This window comes from Mastigoproctus giganteus, chromosome 2 (genome assembly GCF_048544385.1).
Source record: "Mastigoproctus giganteus isolate SK-2022 chromosome 2, ASM4854438v1, whole genome shotgun sequence".
NCBI classification, from domain to species: Eukaryota; Metazoa; Arthropoda; class Arachnida; order Uropygi; family Thelyphonidae; genus Mastigoproctus; species Mastigoproctus giganteus.
The window spans coordinates 19,184,584-19,202,198 of NC_143576.1; the positions used below are offsets into that span (position 1 = coordinate 19,184,584).

A 17,615-nucleotide genomic window follows, 5' to 3' on the forward strand; every position below is an offset into this window, starting at 1 on the left:
AGTGGTGTCTAGTGACAACATAGACATAAAAGTTGTAAAGAAGTTGTTCACTGTAAGCTGCCATGCGGTATTAGAAACCCAGAGTTTTCAAAGTTGTAATATAGCTAAAGTTGTAATATAGCTAAAACCTGTTTATTCTGTTTGAGTGTGTTGCCACTGGAGACCAATAGATATGCAATGAGCGGCCAGTTAGTCCTGAAACAGGTTGTCATAATAGCTTCATTGTTTAAACAAATGGCCAATCAACTTTTTGGTGAGGCCATCTGTTTGAAAATAGTGCAGTACATAAGCAACTCATTAGAAAGGCAAGTTTGTTCCATTGAAGACCACTACAATTTAAAAAGTTTTCTGGCTGCAAAAAGAGATGAAAGGACAAGGTAGTCCTGCATTCATCTTATAATTTCTCTGAGGCCACATAGCTTTAGCCCTATAACTTTAAATTTGTCTCTTTTTTGTGGTATCTCTTATTCAGTAAAATTCAAAATTTGTGGAAACTGATCTTGAAAGTACTGCTATGTGAGCTGATACCTAGTGTGGGTAACTAGAAAATGTATGTGTTGTTAAATCTATGGTTAATCTCTTCCATAAACAGCAGTTTACTAATGCACACAAACAAGAGATTTAATTACACACAACCAAGTTTTTTTTTTTTTTTTAACACCATTATAAATTACTAGGCATTACAGCTCATGAGGTGCATGACTGAAGCAGAGAAAAAAAAAAAAAAAAAGGATGATCAGGACAGCCTGTTCTTTTTCTCTGCACTAACGTTATTGAAGACAAGGCCTAGTGAGCAAGCCACCTTTTATTTTTTTCTCCTATTTATTATAATGGTGGCAAAAACTTGCCATTCTTGCTTTAAAGACTATCATGGTTTCTTCTCTAAGACTATAACAAAGGAACATTACTTTATACCAAAAAAAAATTTATACAACAAATAATGCTACTATTAGGACTGGATCTGGCAAGGTACAATTCTGCTACCAAAGTACCAAGTGAATTCCAATAATCAAAATAAAATATTATTTACATATGTAATAAGTTAAGTTGTTAGTGCTTTATATTCATAAAAATACTGCTTCTCCAAAACTACTCAGCCAGTAGATACACCTTGCTAAAACCTGGGGGCCAGTCATAAAGGGTGCCAAATTTAAAAAGTTTACTGTATATTTTTTTTAAAAAATCCTGTTTCTTTTATATTTAATTCCCAAATTCCAAGTGGGAGACAACTACCTTCCTTTTACACCTAGAACAAATCCATAGATGAATGATATAGTGAATAAGCAAATAAACTTTTATTAAACTAATGTGACAAAAAAAGGAAGTATGAACAATACTACAAAAATCAGATTCATGGATAAATCTGGAACAATCATTTACTGAAAGTATGAGATAATTATATATTTAAGAATAGCACTTAGTTTAAAAAACAAATTACTGAATAACAAAATTTAAATTAACCTGCTCTGTTAGCAAAGACTAATTTTTAAATCATTCATGCTGTGTATACCTTTACAATATAATATAACTTATACCCCACACAGCACAATTATAAATTAACTTTTCAGTGGTCTAATTGAGTTTCTGAAACTTACATCTTTGTATGTATTTGCTATTTTCATGGTTACAGTACCTTCACATATCACATCTATTTCCTTTCACTTGATTATGAATCTTCATTCCATTTATTATGGAAGCAGTGTAAATGTTCAGATCTTTCTGTGGGTTTGTGTGATCCAATCAAACTCTTCATTCCATCCAACAAAAAAAGTGTTTTAATTGGAGTTTGTATTTTTGCATGGTATTCCAATTGAAGCACCATTTTCTGTTGATGGATGGGTTGTTTTTTAGGGGGTGGGGAATTCAATTTGAGAATTATATTAATTGCTGCAATGCACACTATATAAACTGCTATATAAGAAATATAACCTAAAACAAATAATATGATTTGTATCCAATATATTAAAGAAAAACACTATTGAAAAGCTATAAACTTGCAAGTTGGTGTTCTTTTTCCTTCTTTGTATTATACTGATTAAACAAAAAAAAAAAAAACTGTTTGTTTCAACTGTGAAAGGTTGCTTTCTTGCACATTATACATATTTACAAAATCCTACTGAAAACCAATAGTTACATCTCTCTCTCTATTGTGTTACTTATCTAACAAAGGATTTATTGTCATTAATGAAGACTAATAATCAGTGGTTTATTTAACTTAAATCACCAAATAAGTTTTAAAAAATATTTCACCACCATATCTATAATATATATATATATATATCTTAGAAATAAAAAGTAACAGTAATGAGGTCTTGTCATACAATGGTCTCATCATACTTATTTTCATGTCGCAATGTATTAATTATATCAGCATAATATTCACCAAATACAGCTCGATTATGACCAATTAAACGCATAAACTGTCCAGTAGCATGAACTAATTCTTTCTGAAGAGCTGAAAGCCCGGGTGGAATTTTCATTGAATTGCTTGCAGGAGCAGCTGCTGCTTCTTCGATGAACTTCAGAATGCGATCCTCTAAAAGGAATAACATTTTAATTTGGAAAAAAAAAAAAGCTATGGCAGTATGCAGTTACAATACAATAATACCAGAAGACAAAGTAGATTAAGGCTAATTGAACATGATTTACTCTAAATAAATATTTAAATGTGCATCTTCTGCATCATGCATCGCTATCTTTTGCTGTATGGAAAAAAGGACGGACAATGTTATTAAAGGAAGTGGTAAGAGTTTGAAATGATAATGTTATCAGAGGAAGTGGTAAGAGTTTGAAATGATAATGTTATCAAAGGAAGTGGTAAGAGTTTGAAATTGAGATATATAAAGGATTATAGCCCTAAGTTACTACATTAATAGTAGAAAGAACCCAGCAACTATAAGAAATGTGGATAATAAATTATATAGACAATGAGCGAGGTAAAGTATAGTCTAAGGCAGTGGTTTCCAAACTACTTAGGTCTACGGACTCTTTCAAAAAACAAAAAAAGTTTGTGGACCCTATCTATAACATATGCATATATTATGCAGATGTTATATATAGTCGACCATATATATATGTGGTCGACCCACTTCACGGACACCCAGGGATCCGTGGACCCCAGTTTGGGAAACACTGGCCTAAGGAATCAGCAGTCGAAACCATAGGAAAAAATGCATATAAGTACCTATAAATAAAATAATATGAATTATGTTGTTTAAAAAAGTACTTAGTTTTTCAACCACAATGATTTAGCATTTTCTTCAGGAGTCAACCGCCAAAACCAAGGTAAAAGAATTTATTAAAATTACAGATTTAAATAAAGAAAAGAAAGAGTATACAAGTACTGACGTATATTTTGCAGCTGACCCTACAGAGACGGAGATAAAAAGTAAAAACAGGAGTAAAGGAAATATAGGAAATAATACCTAAGTAAATAAAATTTCGAAGACAAAATAAAATAAAATAACAAGTCAGTGGGTCATAGTGGTACTTAATAACTTGCCATGCCGAAGCTGAAGTGTAGACCACATGTCATATGCCAACACGGCACGGCATATTGTAATGAAAGAACTATACTGTAGGAAAGAAAGCATTAACAGCTAGGTACGATAGAGTTTAAAAGTGGTGAGTTGAAGCGATCTCATATGATAGTGTAGAATGAATAAACAGTAGAAGTATGATTGGGCAAGAACGAAAATTAAATGAATGTAGTATGTCTCCCAGGATAGTGTAGAAAAATTAACTGGCAAAGTAGTATAATACAGATGCTGAACTTTGTGTAAGGCGAAAACAGTAATTATAGTAAAAAAATAGGATCTTGATATTGCTTTCAAAACCTAATCGCGCACCAGAAGGAGAAATATACTATTGGAAATATACCATTTAGAGTTAAAACTTTTAAAAGGTAAGGAGTAAAATTATTAAGATAAGATTATAAAATAAAAAGAAAAGAAATGAAAAGTTAAAAATGAAATATATATATATATATAACTACCTTAGTGTGTTAGCCAATCAGTGGGAACAAGTTTTTCAGACTGAGACATCAAAGAGGCTAAGGGGTATCTTCTGTACATATATACACAGCCTGCTTCATATTATAATTTTTTATATCTATTGGATAGCAGATTAATTTTCTGTAATGGAGAAAGATTTTAGGAAACATGTTATCCAGTACAGTAATACCCCAAAGTTACATGATAGGTGGGTCCGACGAAAATCGCTTAAATCGAATTTGCGTAAGTCGGGTACAACTTTGCATTTAAATTTTGTTTAATTGGGACCAAGGACTAACAAAAACACTAGTTTAAAAAAAAATTATTTAATAAAATTGCAGTTATTTATACATATTAATACAAATTATGTAAAAAAGTTATTTCGATGTCAATGGCTTCATAAAATCTAACAAATTCGTCTGACGACACAGTACCTTCTTTTTTTCACGCAGAATTTCTTCGTAGCAAGCTAATAATTTTTTATTCCTTGCTTTGTAGCTATAACACATTCTTCGTTGGGGTCTGTTTTCTAAAATTTTTAAGCCCTTTTCAATTGAGCTGAGACCTTCTATCACGCTTGCAATTGTCATGTGCTTTTCTGGTGGAACTGGGTCTGAAGTGTCGGATAATTCAGTGACATTTTGCTCATGCATCTCTATGAGCTCATTCATTGTCAGCTCCTCATTATGTGAATCCAACAGCTCGTTGACATCATCACCATTGACTTCCAAATCTAATTGCCTGGCAAGATTAACAACTTCTTCTATCATATGAGCGACATGATCAGCTTCCGGCATTGTTTTCATCTCGTTTTTGAAAAAAAAATGGACAAAGTTTCTTCCAGACACCATTCAATGATTTTTTTGTGAATTTCATCCCAAGATTCTTCAATGATTCTTACAGCATCTAAAACATTGAATTGTTTCCAAAAGTCTTTAACAGATATCTCACTATTTTGTCTCATAGCTTCATTCAGACGTGCAAATGAATGCCTCATGTAGTAGGCCTTGAATGTTTTGATGACTTCCTGGTCCATTGGTTGAAGCAAGCTGGTTGTGTTTGGAGGCAAAAACACAACTTTCACACGTCGGTCGAAATTAATTAGGGTGGCAGGAGGGTGACCGGGTGCATTGTTAATAAGAAGGATCAATTTAAATGGAATCTGTTTAGACTTGCAATAACGTTCGACTTTAGGTATGAAGTGGTGACCAAACGGAAAAACGTTTCCTCAAAAACGGAAGCTGTCACCCAAGCTTTATGATTTGACTTCCAAATCGCTGATAAGCTAAATTTTAGTTATATTTTTTAAAACTCTTGGGTTTTCGGAGCGATATATTAAGAGAGGTTTTAACTTGCAGTCACCAGCTGCATTCCCGCCGACCATCATTGTCAATCTTTCTTTGGAAACCTTAAAGCCTGGAAAGTTTTTTTTATTCGTGCAACTTTTTATTCATCCGACAAAAGTTGAGCACGAATTCGAACGCACACTTATAAATATGACAGTTGGAATGCAAATTCTTGTATATGTGTGCAGCTCATGCGGCAGCAAAGTTGAATTTTGTTCATCTTTCGCTCTCACTCTCCGCCGTGCACCGTATATCGATAGCATATGAAAAACGACCTTGAAGATAGTGGGCGGCAGTGTTGCCAAACGAAAAAATCAAGAACCGCGTAAGTTGGGGTATTATTGTAGTTTGTTGTAGAGATATTTTATATTAAGGGTGACTAGATTGTGGTTGTTACATATAGTTGCTATGCTAATACACCGTGAAAGAATGATGTTAGCATGTGTTTTCTTTCCGATGTTGGAATGCTAGTATATAAAGTTGACTACTTTGACATTGTCAAGGCATTACATTTATTGTAGATATTTATGGTAGTCTGGGAGTTATTGAGGTCAATATCTAAGTCTAAATAATTTCCAGAAAGGTTATTGCTATTAGTTTTTTCTAGAGTGAGCTCTGGATGGTAGATGTGGGCAAAGTCTTGCAGGAAATTATTGCAGTTGATAACAAACAGGTCATCAATGTATCTGAACATGCATAAATCTGTAGATAAATAAGTTTCTGATAAGTACAGATAAAGATTGGCTCCTTAGCCAAAAAAATTAATTTTTAACTTTTAAAAATGAAATATATAACTACCTACCCCAGTAAGTTAGCCAATTGGTGGGCACAAGTTTTGCAGACTGTGAGACACCAAAGACACTAAGGGGTATCTTCTGTACATATATACACAGCCTGATAGGAGAGGCAGCTTGCTTCATATTATACTTTTTATATGCATAGGTTAGTTAAGTTATTCCAGTATTCTGGAATAACTTAACTAACAAGTTATAATATGTTTACACTTACAGTATAGCTCTTTCATTGCAAGTTTTAAATTAGCTAGATCTATGTTGGTGTACAGGCTGTTCAAGTCGAATGTTGATATGTGAGCATTATCTTGATTTTTAGAGCTATCACAGGCCGATTATTTGTAATGATTCTGCTGTTGGGTAGGATGCTTAAGATAGGCTTTAGAAGAAGTTCTAGGGTTTTGCCAGGTTTATGAGAATAAATGTTTTTGCAAGATGTGATGAATCTGAAGCCTAGGGGACTTTTGTGAAATTTTGGTATAAATTAAATGTAAGGAGAATTGTAATTTTTAAAAGTGATATTTAATTTTTTGCCGAAAGCAATAAGTTTCTTCATAATAATACTACTGTTGTTGGTGGCTGTTTTACCTCACAGTCATTGTCTATATTATTTATTATCTATATATATATATATATATATGTGTTTTTTGTTTTTTTTATGGAAAGAGTGATTTTTATATGAAAAAAAAAGTTTAGAATATATGGAAGAAAAGGATGCGGAACAGAAGTTTATCTAGACTTACTTCTGTGTCTTTGTTGTGCACTGCTATAAACTGTGAAAGGAATTTGAATTCACCCTTTAAAAATTGGCAAATGGCTAATTTTAAGGTCTCCACAGATGAGATGAGATGTAGTGCATTGCAGTCCAGAAAAATAGCCAGTGTTATCCAGCCTATCAAAAGTCTAAAAGATGTGGCTTCAAATAGCTTTCAGATTCTTTTTTTTTTTTTTTTTAAACTCTGAGCAGTACATCAGCAGTGATTTCAGTCTGAAATCACAAAAGGCACTCTCTGACACTTTAAAACCTGGTACAGATCTCTCTTCAGATGCAATGGCAGCATCCCCTTTATGTGAGTTTGAAAGGAAAGCTTGAAGAATATTTTCTACTTTCCATAATTTTCTTTGTTTGTATTACTGTATAATACTACTATAACTTCAGCATTCTTCCTAGTGAATTTCAAGTTCTAACAACCGTGCACTATTGGCAATAGGCTGATCTTTGTTCAGTTTTAAGTCTCTTTTACAATATTTATTGGTTCCTTAACATTGTTTCTCCCACATATGGCAGAATTGTGCTCAGAACAGAGTGTGATGGTTATTGTGGATAGCCAGATCATGTTTAACTTAGTGAAAATAGCGTCTTCATGCTTGAAAGGACAATTCTATTGATGTTCACTGAAAACTGTTGGAAGTGTGTCTTCAAGACCTCATGGTTGTGAAATATTTGCACAGTGGGTACATTAGTTAACAGAACAAGAATTTTGCAGATGAGCCCCATCAAACAACTGTTCTGAGGCCAATATTATAAAAAAATGAATGAAGTTACATTGCTCAGCATATTCATTGACCTACATTTATATTAGTCCATACTTTTTCGAAGCATTCTCCACAAGCAGAACTGAGTTGGACCATTTTTGAAAGCTGCCAAGGAGACTTATTACTTATTGCTATATTTTTGTTTAAAATTAATAGTGATTGTTTATCTAATGATATTATTTCTCACTTGGCCCTGGAAATAAATACTATTTAATAGGTGTTTTTATTATTAAGTCTATAAACAATAACTTTATAACAATACAAATATGATTTAACACAAAAGTATAGCATAGTATGTATTACTGTTGCATAACCCATGCAGTGTTATTACTGTACTTAGTTTAGTATAGTTTTTTAATTTACATTTAAACCAATCGTCTCAGACTAGGGCAACAAAGAGCTTAAAGTGGCAGGAACACTTTGACTTGGAAAATAACTACTAAACTACAAAATCAGAGTTTTATGATGAGTCCACCAAAAAAAAAAAAGATCAATGCTAATTAAGGGCTAAAAGGCATAAGAACTGGACTGTTGAAGGACAGCTGAAAACTTAATACAATCTAGTCTATACCTCTTCCCCTGTAATTTGAATTTCTTGTTTATACTCCAGCATGACCACCAAATCAGTGGAGTTTACAATAAAGCAAACAATATTTGATTGATTGAGGTGTTTAAGCTCTTAGAGGCATCAGTTAAATGAATGAGGATGAAATTTTCAAGATTATAAATGATGCTAGAACTAGGGGACATAAATTCAAGTTACAGGGGGAAATGTTTAGATTGGACTGCAGGAAGTTTTATTTTAGCCAGCGAGTTATAAATTACTGGAATAGAGACCGACAGTTTGGAGAAATTCAAAGGTCATCTGGATAGTACTTTCGGGTAAGGGAAGCGCATAGGATGATAGGTTTAATTTCCTTTTTTTATTAATTATTATTATTTTTTTGTTTTCATATTGTTTTGTTCGGATTTTTTTTTTTTTTTTTTTTGGCTGGTGCAGCATAAGCCATAGGCTTTCTTGCACCATGCGGCCATTACTAATACTAATATAAACGGTAATCATATTTAGCAGTCACAGGCTTGAACCCCGGTCCACTCAAAGAGCGTGTGCTACTGCACTCGTGCTCCTGACATCTCGGCTACTTTATGGCCCCCAGTTCTGAAATTCTTTATAACAATGAAAATTCTGTCTTCATTGATATTACTAACCTCTCTCAGAGCCTTATAAACCTCTATCAGGTTCCCTCTAAGGTGCCTGACTGGCAAGCTCTGTAACCCACATAATCGAAGTCTTTCCTCATACAGTCGCCCTTTTGCCAATCTCAACATGCAAGATGCTTGTCTTTGGACCCTTTCAAGAAGCTCAATATCTTTTTTCAGATGAGGTCTCCATACTTGTACACAGTACTCGAAATGTGGCCTAACAATTTACCTCATAGTGGGATTATGACCTCCCTATCTCTCAGGATATTGTTCGTTAAATCATCAATAGGGCACCATGGGCTTTCCTGGCCACCTGATTAAACAGCATTGAAAACGTCATATCTGCCCAAATCCTAACTTCCAGATGCCTTTCTTCCTCTACTGTTTTCAGTTCAATCCCACCAAGTGTATAGGTTATTTGGGAATTGCTGTTTACCAAGTGTAAGACCTTGCATTTTGCTGCATTGAAACTTAGCTGCCACTTTTGGGACCATTCTTGAAGCCTATTCAGGTCATCCTGAAAGAGGATGATTTGAATAGGCTTTCTTTACATCATCTACAAATTCTGACATCATACCCTCTGTCACTTTGCCAATGTCATTTATGAAAATCAGAAACAACAGTGGTCAAAAAACTGAACCTTGGGAGACCGTACACCAATCTGAAGAGTATCTAGTAATCATAATGCCCTGGAGCCAGCTTAATCTCGTGAGGGATTGAATAAAATGCCTTGCAAAAATCCAAATAAACTATGTTGAAATTGTTCCCTATATCCAGCTCATGAGTAACTGAGTCAAAAGTTTACCAATTAAACATGATTTTCCCTTAACAAAACCGTGTTGTGTCCCTCAGAATGCCATTTCTATCTATGTCCCTGGATTGCACTCTAATTGCCTCTAAGATTTTCCTAACACTGAAGTCAGACTACTGGTCTGTAATTACTAAGAACCACCTTTATGTATTGGTGATACTTTTAACTATTATAAAGTGATCCTCCCACTTGAAATACCAACATGGGTGATCAGTTTGTGCCTTTGCTGAACATCTGAGGGATACTCATGATTTTAATACCCCAAATATGAAGGTGACAATTGTCTGGTTCACACAGTCTGTATCGTTTTAAACTGGCCAGCCAAGTCACCAAATTTAAATCCTTTAGAGAACGTATAGGACTATCTCAAATAGAAAGTGAAGATATAGCAATAGCATCCATAAAACTGAATGAGTTACAGTCTCAACTATTTTCAGAATGGCCTAATAGTGATAAAAACTATTTAAGGAACCTAGCCGAATCCCTACAAACAAGAATTCACAAAGTGATTCATACTAAACTGGGGGGGGGGTGTACATTATTAAAATTACACAGGCAAATGACTAATCAGATATACAAATAGCTCAGAGTAAGGGCTTCACATCTTGTGAGTATAGGCTTGGCAAACCCAAGATCCTGAGCTGGATATCATCATCATCCTGTTTCTTGGTGATTTTTCTCTCTCTCTCTCTCTCTCTCTCTCAGGAAATTTTTTTGGCTGGTGCAGCAAAAACCTCAGGCTTCCTTGCATTATATGACTAATAATAATAATAGTACAGTACAGTAAGTACGAGAGTAGCCTTGTGCAAGTGAAGATCTTACAGCCTCCGGCAAATATAGAAGTTTTTTTTTTTTATTTTTTTCTGTTTTATTAACTTAAATTGGCATATTAACTTATTTTCTAGAGTAGCTTTATATTCCTAGTTAGAATACTTTAATTTTTAATTGTGATAGAGATTTTGTAGGTTATTACTTAGTATCAAGTAAGGGTATCCAATCCACGTGTTTTACAAGTTTTGCAGCTCCGGTGAATGGATGTTTTTAGCTATATTTAGCCGCTTTATTGACTTAATTGTTATTAAATTATTTTCTATAAGTAGCTTATAGACCTAGTCAAGATCATTGGTTTATTCTGAATTTAGATAGTGAGATTTTAAAAGTTAATTAAAACTTAGTTTCTCTAGATTTACTGTTCGTAACTTGCCACCATTGTTATACAATATGTTATATCCCATACTAGATAGCATTAGCTTAGTATAGTGTAGTATATAATATTATCAATTAATCAGTAAAATTTATTAATCTTGTTAAACTTCATTGTCAATTAAATTGTACTTTTTCAACTAAATACATATAACAAATTCGGAGATAATACTCGATACTGAAAAAAAAAAAAATATATATATATATAGATATATAGTGTTATAACTGCATTGGGATATAAGTTTAGGGTTATAATTTTGTACTGAAATTGAATCGAAATCATGACTAAGACCAGAGCAGCAAAACAAAAGGCACAAGCTAATGGGAGTGCTGTGGCTCAGGGGGGAAATGATGGGGGGGGGGGGTAGTTGCCCTCTGAATCACAGCCTTTTAAAATGCACTGCTTGTTTGGTGTTTGTCGAGCAATCAGATGCGGGACATGATATAGCCAAGGGGAATGTCTTTGTGTGTGTACACGTGCGATATAATGAGTGTGAAGAAATCATGCGACAACTCTGCGTTGTTATGGGTCTCAATGGGACTTGAAGAACAGGGTGGATACCCTCGAAGGATCTAAATTGAGAGGCCCATCAAACTCACAGCTGCCCACATCAACACCAAAGCTTGCACATGATCATCACACAACACAGCGGCAACCTGTGGGACCAGCAGAATGTGCTGGTCCCACAGGAACTAGTAGTTGTCGGTGACTCTATTGTCAGGGAAACAGGGAAAATGATGTGTGAAAAGGATAGGTGAAACAGGACCAGATACTGTTCCACCTATCCTTTTTATACGGTGGGACCAACTGATGATGTTACCAACAGCAAATTCAAAATGGGAGGCATTCAAAGAATTAATCTTGGAAGCTACTAGGCTTTACATACCAACAAAGAAATATTGTTCAATGTTTAGACCTAAATGGATGTCAGAGGAACTAATGAGACATGTGGCAGAGAAGAAAATGCATGGGATACATATAACCTTTGCCCCTGGCAGACGCCCTGCCAGGGGCAAAGGTTGGTGACATTGAAGAACAGATATCATCTTTTAAGGGCACAAAAGGTGATATTGTTGCACATGTTTGCACTAATGATATTAAGAGTAGGAAACCGGTGGAATTACTTAACAAGTAAAGGTCACTGTTGAAAAAAAGCCGTGAATTAGGATTTAATTTGAAAGTGTCTGCTATTCTGCCCACACACACACACAACAGGAGGGGGTATACGATGAGAGCATTGTCGATCAATTCGGCCCTGGAAAGATTGTGCAAGGCTCAAGGGGTAGAATTTTTTTCAGCCTAGTCTGTACTTGTTGACAGGAGAGACTGCTTTTACAGGGATCTGATACACTTAAATAGAAAGGGCGCAAGAATATTTGCTGATGCTATCGAGGCAGTGTTAGGTGGGTCAGAAAACTGCTAGCTTGGGGGGATACAAGGACTAATAGATTAGCAGTAGCCATAGGCAGAGGTGAAAGTGATTCTTACACTGCTTCTATTGGAATGAGCAGAAGCCTGGAAAACAAGTCGCAGGGTATTTCAGAGACTGCTGGGAGTCATTGCAGTACATGTAAACACATGGGTTGTGTTAGGGTAGCTAAGGATAGGAACAGGTGCATTTTACTTGATTATACACCAATGCTAGGAGTTTGCTAAATAAATTTGATGAATTTGAAGTGTTGGTCAAATCATCAAAGGCAGATACTGTTGGAATATCAGAGACGTGGTGCCACAGAGATATAAGGAATGCAAAACTGGAATTTGGGGAGTACAATGTGTACAGGAAGAGAGGAGGGGTTATGCTATTAGTTAAGAAACACATAAAATGCAAGAAAGTGAAGCCAGTCGACATCGCTGCCGAGTCAGTTTGGTGTGACATAAGGGGAGATCAAAATTGAGAGTAGGAGTGTTATAGGCCTGATGAGTATAATAAGAAACTGTACAGACAAATAGAGTGGGCCATTAAATCAGATTCTCTTATAATGGTGGATTTTAATTTCCCACATATTTACTGGAATTTGTGGGTTGGTCACTCATAGCAAGGCTTTTGTGGATTTATTGGATGATTGTACATCAGCATGTTCAGGAGGCAACTAGGCAGAAGGAGTAATACTCTTGATGTGATCATCAGTAGTGATTCTTCATGCATTAAGAATCTGCATATAAAGGAACCACTATGTGGTAGTATCACATTGTGCTGAAGTGGGATTTACTCAAAGAGATAACTACCATCGGGGTAAAGGAAAGGGTTTTTGCTTTCGTAAAGGCGACTACGGTGGTCTGAGACAGTAGTTAAATTCTATACAGTGGGACCGACTGATGATGTTACCAAGAGTAAATTCAAAATGGGAAGCATTCAAAGAATTAATCTTGGAAGCTACTAGGCTTTACATAACAACTAAGAAATATTGTTCAAGGTTTAGGCCTAAATGAATGTCAGATGAACTAATGAGACATATGGCAGAGAAGAAAAATGCATGGGATACATACAAATTAATGGGTGACATGGAAGTGTATGATAGCTCTAAGCTGGTCTGTAACCAAGTCACAAAGGAGATTAGGCAGACAAAAACAGATTATGAGAAATCTTTGGCAAAGGATGCAAAGAAAAACAGCAAAGAGTTCTTTGCCTATGTAAAGTCTAGAAGGAAAGGGATGAATCAGATTGGTCCACTGGATATTGATGGTTCAACTGTTGATGATTCTGCTCAGGTAGCTAACAAACTAAATGAGTATTTTGCTTCATACATGAGGAGTTATTCAGGGAGGGGAAGGCCAGAGGTGAGTTAAACTCTGGCAGTGAGCTAGATGATTTTGTAATAACAGAGGAAAGTGGAGGAGAAATTGTTGAAGATAAACATAAAAAAGGCACCCGGGGTGGATGGGATATATCCAGTTATATTAAAGGAGGCAGCAAAGGAAGTAAGTACACCCTTAGCCATAATTATGAGAGCTTCTTTGGACACAGGGGAGGTACCAATGGAATGGCGATATGCAAATGTGACCCCAATTCACAAAGGAGAGGATCAAAGGGCAACACAAGTAATTATAGACCTTTTAGTTTAACTTCTGTTCTAGGAAAATTAATGGAGGCACTGGTAAAAGAAGCACTGCAGGATCATCTAGATAAGACCTCAGTTATAGCTCGGAGACAGCATGGTTTTTTTTAAGGGAAATTCTTGCCTGACCAATTTGATTGGATACTATGATATGGTCACAAAAGAACTGGATGCAGGGTAGTTGGCTGGTGGAACCAGCCAACTACCCGCTGGCTAAAGGCAAATTTCCGCACATCTATCCTACATCTGTCTTTCCTCAATTTGAATTTATGCCCTCTCAGGTGATTATTCTGAGCAAGAGGTAGTATCCCATCAGCATTGAGCATGCTCAAACCATTCAAGGCTTTGTACACCTCGATCAGATCACCTCGCCGGTGCCTAGTCTCCAGACACTGTAATTTGCAAAACTTAAGCCTTTCTTTGTAAGAGCAACTCTTCGTTCCATTCACTAACCTTGTTGCCCTTCTTTGTACTCGTTCCAGCAGCTCTACATCCTTCTTGAAATGAGGCCTCCAGACCTGTATACAGTACTCAAGGTGCGGCCTGACTATTGCCTTATACAAGGGAATAATCACCTCCCTATCCCTGCTAGAAAAATTCCTGTATATCATTGATAAGACACCATGAGTTACTCTTGCAGCCCGTCTGCACTGCTCAGAGAACTTCATATCTGCCTGCATAATTACCCCCAGGTCCTTTTCATTCTCTACCACTGTCAATGTAGTACCACAGAGTTGATATGTTGCTCTGGGGTTGCTGTTTTCCATATGTAGTACTTTACATTTGTCAATGTTAAATTTCATTTGCCACCTCTCAGCCCATCTGCTCAACCTTTCCAGATCCTGTTGCAGCAGCAGCAGCATAGCATCAGTAGCGTCCTTAACAACCCTGCCAACCTTTGTATCGTCTGCAAACTTGGACATTAAGCTTGATATACCATCATCAATATTATTTATAAACACAGAAAACAACAATGGACCCTATACTGAACCCTGAGGGACTCCACTAATAACATTAGTCCACGATGAGCAGTGTCCATTAATTACGACTCTGTCTTCTGCCACTCAACCATCCCTTTATCCATAGCAACAATTTGCCACCAATGCCACACTGCTTCAACAGTCTTCCATGTGCAACAGTATCAAAAGCCTTTCTAAGATCCAAATATATAATGTCAAAGTTATTCCCTTTGTCCAATCCTTTTGTGACTACATCATAGTATCCAATCAAACTGGTCAGGCAAGACCTTACCTTAACAAAACCATGCTGTGTCTGAGCTATAACTGAATTCTTGTCAAGATGATCGTGCAGTGCTTCCATTAATTTTCCTGGAATAGAAGTTAAATTGGGGTCACATTTGCACATCTCTAGTCCATGGGTACCTCCCATGTGTCCAAAGAAGCTCCCATAATTATGGCTAAGGGTTTGCTTACTTCCTTTGCTGCCTCTTTTAATATAACTGGATAGATCCCATCCACCCTAGATGCCTTTTTTATGTTTATCTTAAACAATTTCTCCTCCACTTTACTCTCAATTATTACAAGATCATCTAGCTCACTGCCAGTGTTTACTTCATCTATGGCATTCCCCTTCCTGAATAACTCGTCACGTGTGAACGTAGATGCAAAATATTGATTTAGTTTGTTAGCTACCTGAACAAGATCATGAAAAGTTGAACCATCGATATCAAGTGGACCAATCTGATTCATCCCCTTCCTTCTAGAGTTTATATAAGTAAAGAACTCCTTGCTGTTTTTCTTTGCATCCCTTACCAAAGATTTCTCGTAATCTGCCTTCGCCTGCCTAACCTCCTTTGTAACGTGGTTACAAATCAACTTATATCTATCATAGGCTTCTGTGTCACATGTTAATTTGTATGTATCCCATGCATTTTTCTTCTCTGCCATATGTCTCATTAGTTCATCTGACATCCATTTAGGCCTGAACCTTGAACAATATTTCTTAGTTAGTATGTAAAGCCTAGTAGCTTCCAAGGTAAGTTCTTTGAATGCTTCCCATTTTGAGTTTGCTGTTGGTAACATCATCAGTTGGTCCCACTGTATAGAATTTAAATATTGATGATAGTATATCAAACTTAATGTCCGAGTCTGCAGATGAAATGAAGTTTGGCAGGGTTGTTAAGGACACTAATGACAGTCCAGGTGGGAAGGAGCAGCAGTGCATAGCACATGCTTCTTGATTAGACTCGGGGTTCGAGCCCATCACTACCAAATACGGAGGATGCGGAAAGGTCAGGGAATGACCACCGCATATCCCGGAGCAATATGGCCTTAGTTGCTAATGCTCCTAAAAACCAAATGACAAATAAACAACAAACTTATGACAGTACACTGCTGCAACAGGATCTAGAAAAGTTGAGCAGATGGGCTGAGAGGTGGCAACTGAAGTTTAACATTGATAAATGTAAAGTACTACATATAGGAAGCAGTAACCCCTGAGTAACATATCAACTCTGTGGTACTACACTGACAGGTATGAGGTATTTTCATGTCAGCTGGCACCTGGGATTTCTCCAATCTCCACGTGTGTTCGCTGTATCGAGGACAGTACACTGTCAAGCCAGAGATTTGAAAGTGTGTGGGCCATATCAGTGTAGTGTGATGTGTTGTGCATATTGTTTGTCCGGCTTATCGGTTGCCATGTCCCTGGTGGGGCCTGACGTTGCCCATACCTCGCCATGTGGAGGCTAGCCGGATGTGTCCAGTATCACAACAAGTTGCTCTGGCAGGTCCTGTCACCTAGTTTCCTGGGATTTCAGTGGCTTGGACCTAAAAAAAAAAAAAAAAAAAAAAAAAAAAATTTACGCCTTTGACATTAATGTTTAATGGGATTGCTGTTAGGAAATCACTGGTTGGGGTTGAATGCGAGAGAGAGGCTATATGTGAGGCTATATGCTAGATAAATGATAGTGTTAGTTGTCTTAGAGATTTATACGAAACCGGCAGAATTTAGACAATGATTAGAATTTGGCGGCATTGTTAAGTGGTGTACTCGGTCGGTTTAGTGAGAGGGGGGAGATTGGGGGAAAACAGATAGAAGAATAGGGACGATAGAGTAGGCATCCCCAAAGAGGTCAGTGGAGACGAGCTCCACCAGACGACGTATGGGGGGGGCAAGGGTGCAATAATGTGTAATATAAATTTAAATACTAATTAAAATTAGGGTTAGTGTGTACTTAACTGTAGCATTTATGGTTTGTGTTCTTTTTCCCACACACTTAGACTTTCATTCATTCTTCTAGCTCTCGTTTCATTTTTCAACTCTTGCTTTCTGCACTGCACTCTCTGTGCACCTCAACTTACTATTATTTTTCAGTTGTGGTGCAGGCCTAGCTGCAAGTTTTTTTTGCAGTCCAGTGGGGGGGGGAGTGCAGTGATAGTGTTTATGTGGTCAGTAAATGTTTGTTAATATATATAAATTAGTGCAAGTTATTTTTAACTTTGTAATCTTTCAGCCAATTATATTTGCTCTTCCACCCATTCCCATTTACTCTCTCTTTCCCTCATACTAGGTCACTCTTTCTTTTACCAAAACTGCCATTATTCCCTTTTACCATAATTCCTAGTTCATCAGTGCCCAACCTATTCATTCTCATTCATTCATTCTTCTTTCATTCTATATTGCATCCCCTTGCTACCAGCTTACTGATATT

General features: G+C 36.4%; 1 protein-coding gene across 3 annotated transcripts in view; it reads right to left on the reverse strand.

Moving 5' to 3' along the window:
* Nucleotides 1-2,277: 2,277 nt before the first annotated feature.
* The window catches only part of LOC150089194 (T-complex protein 11-like protein 1), a 177,383-nt gene continuing 162,045 nt past the window's right edge, over nucleotides 2,278-17,615 (reverse strand). For all 3 annotated transcript variants that reach the window (XM_090388342.1, XM_090388351.1, XM_090388335.1), the window contains exon 10: nucleotides 2,278-2,536. In XM_090388342.1, the coding sequence (XP_090244468.1) occupies nucleotides 2,316-2,536 (221 nt within the window). In that variant the 3' untranslated portion in view covers nucleotides 2,278-2,315. The remainder of the gene's footprint in view (nucleotides 2,537-17,615) is intronic.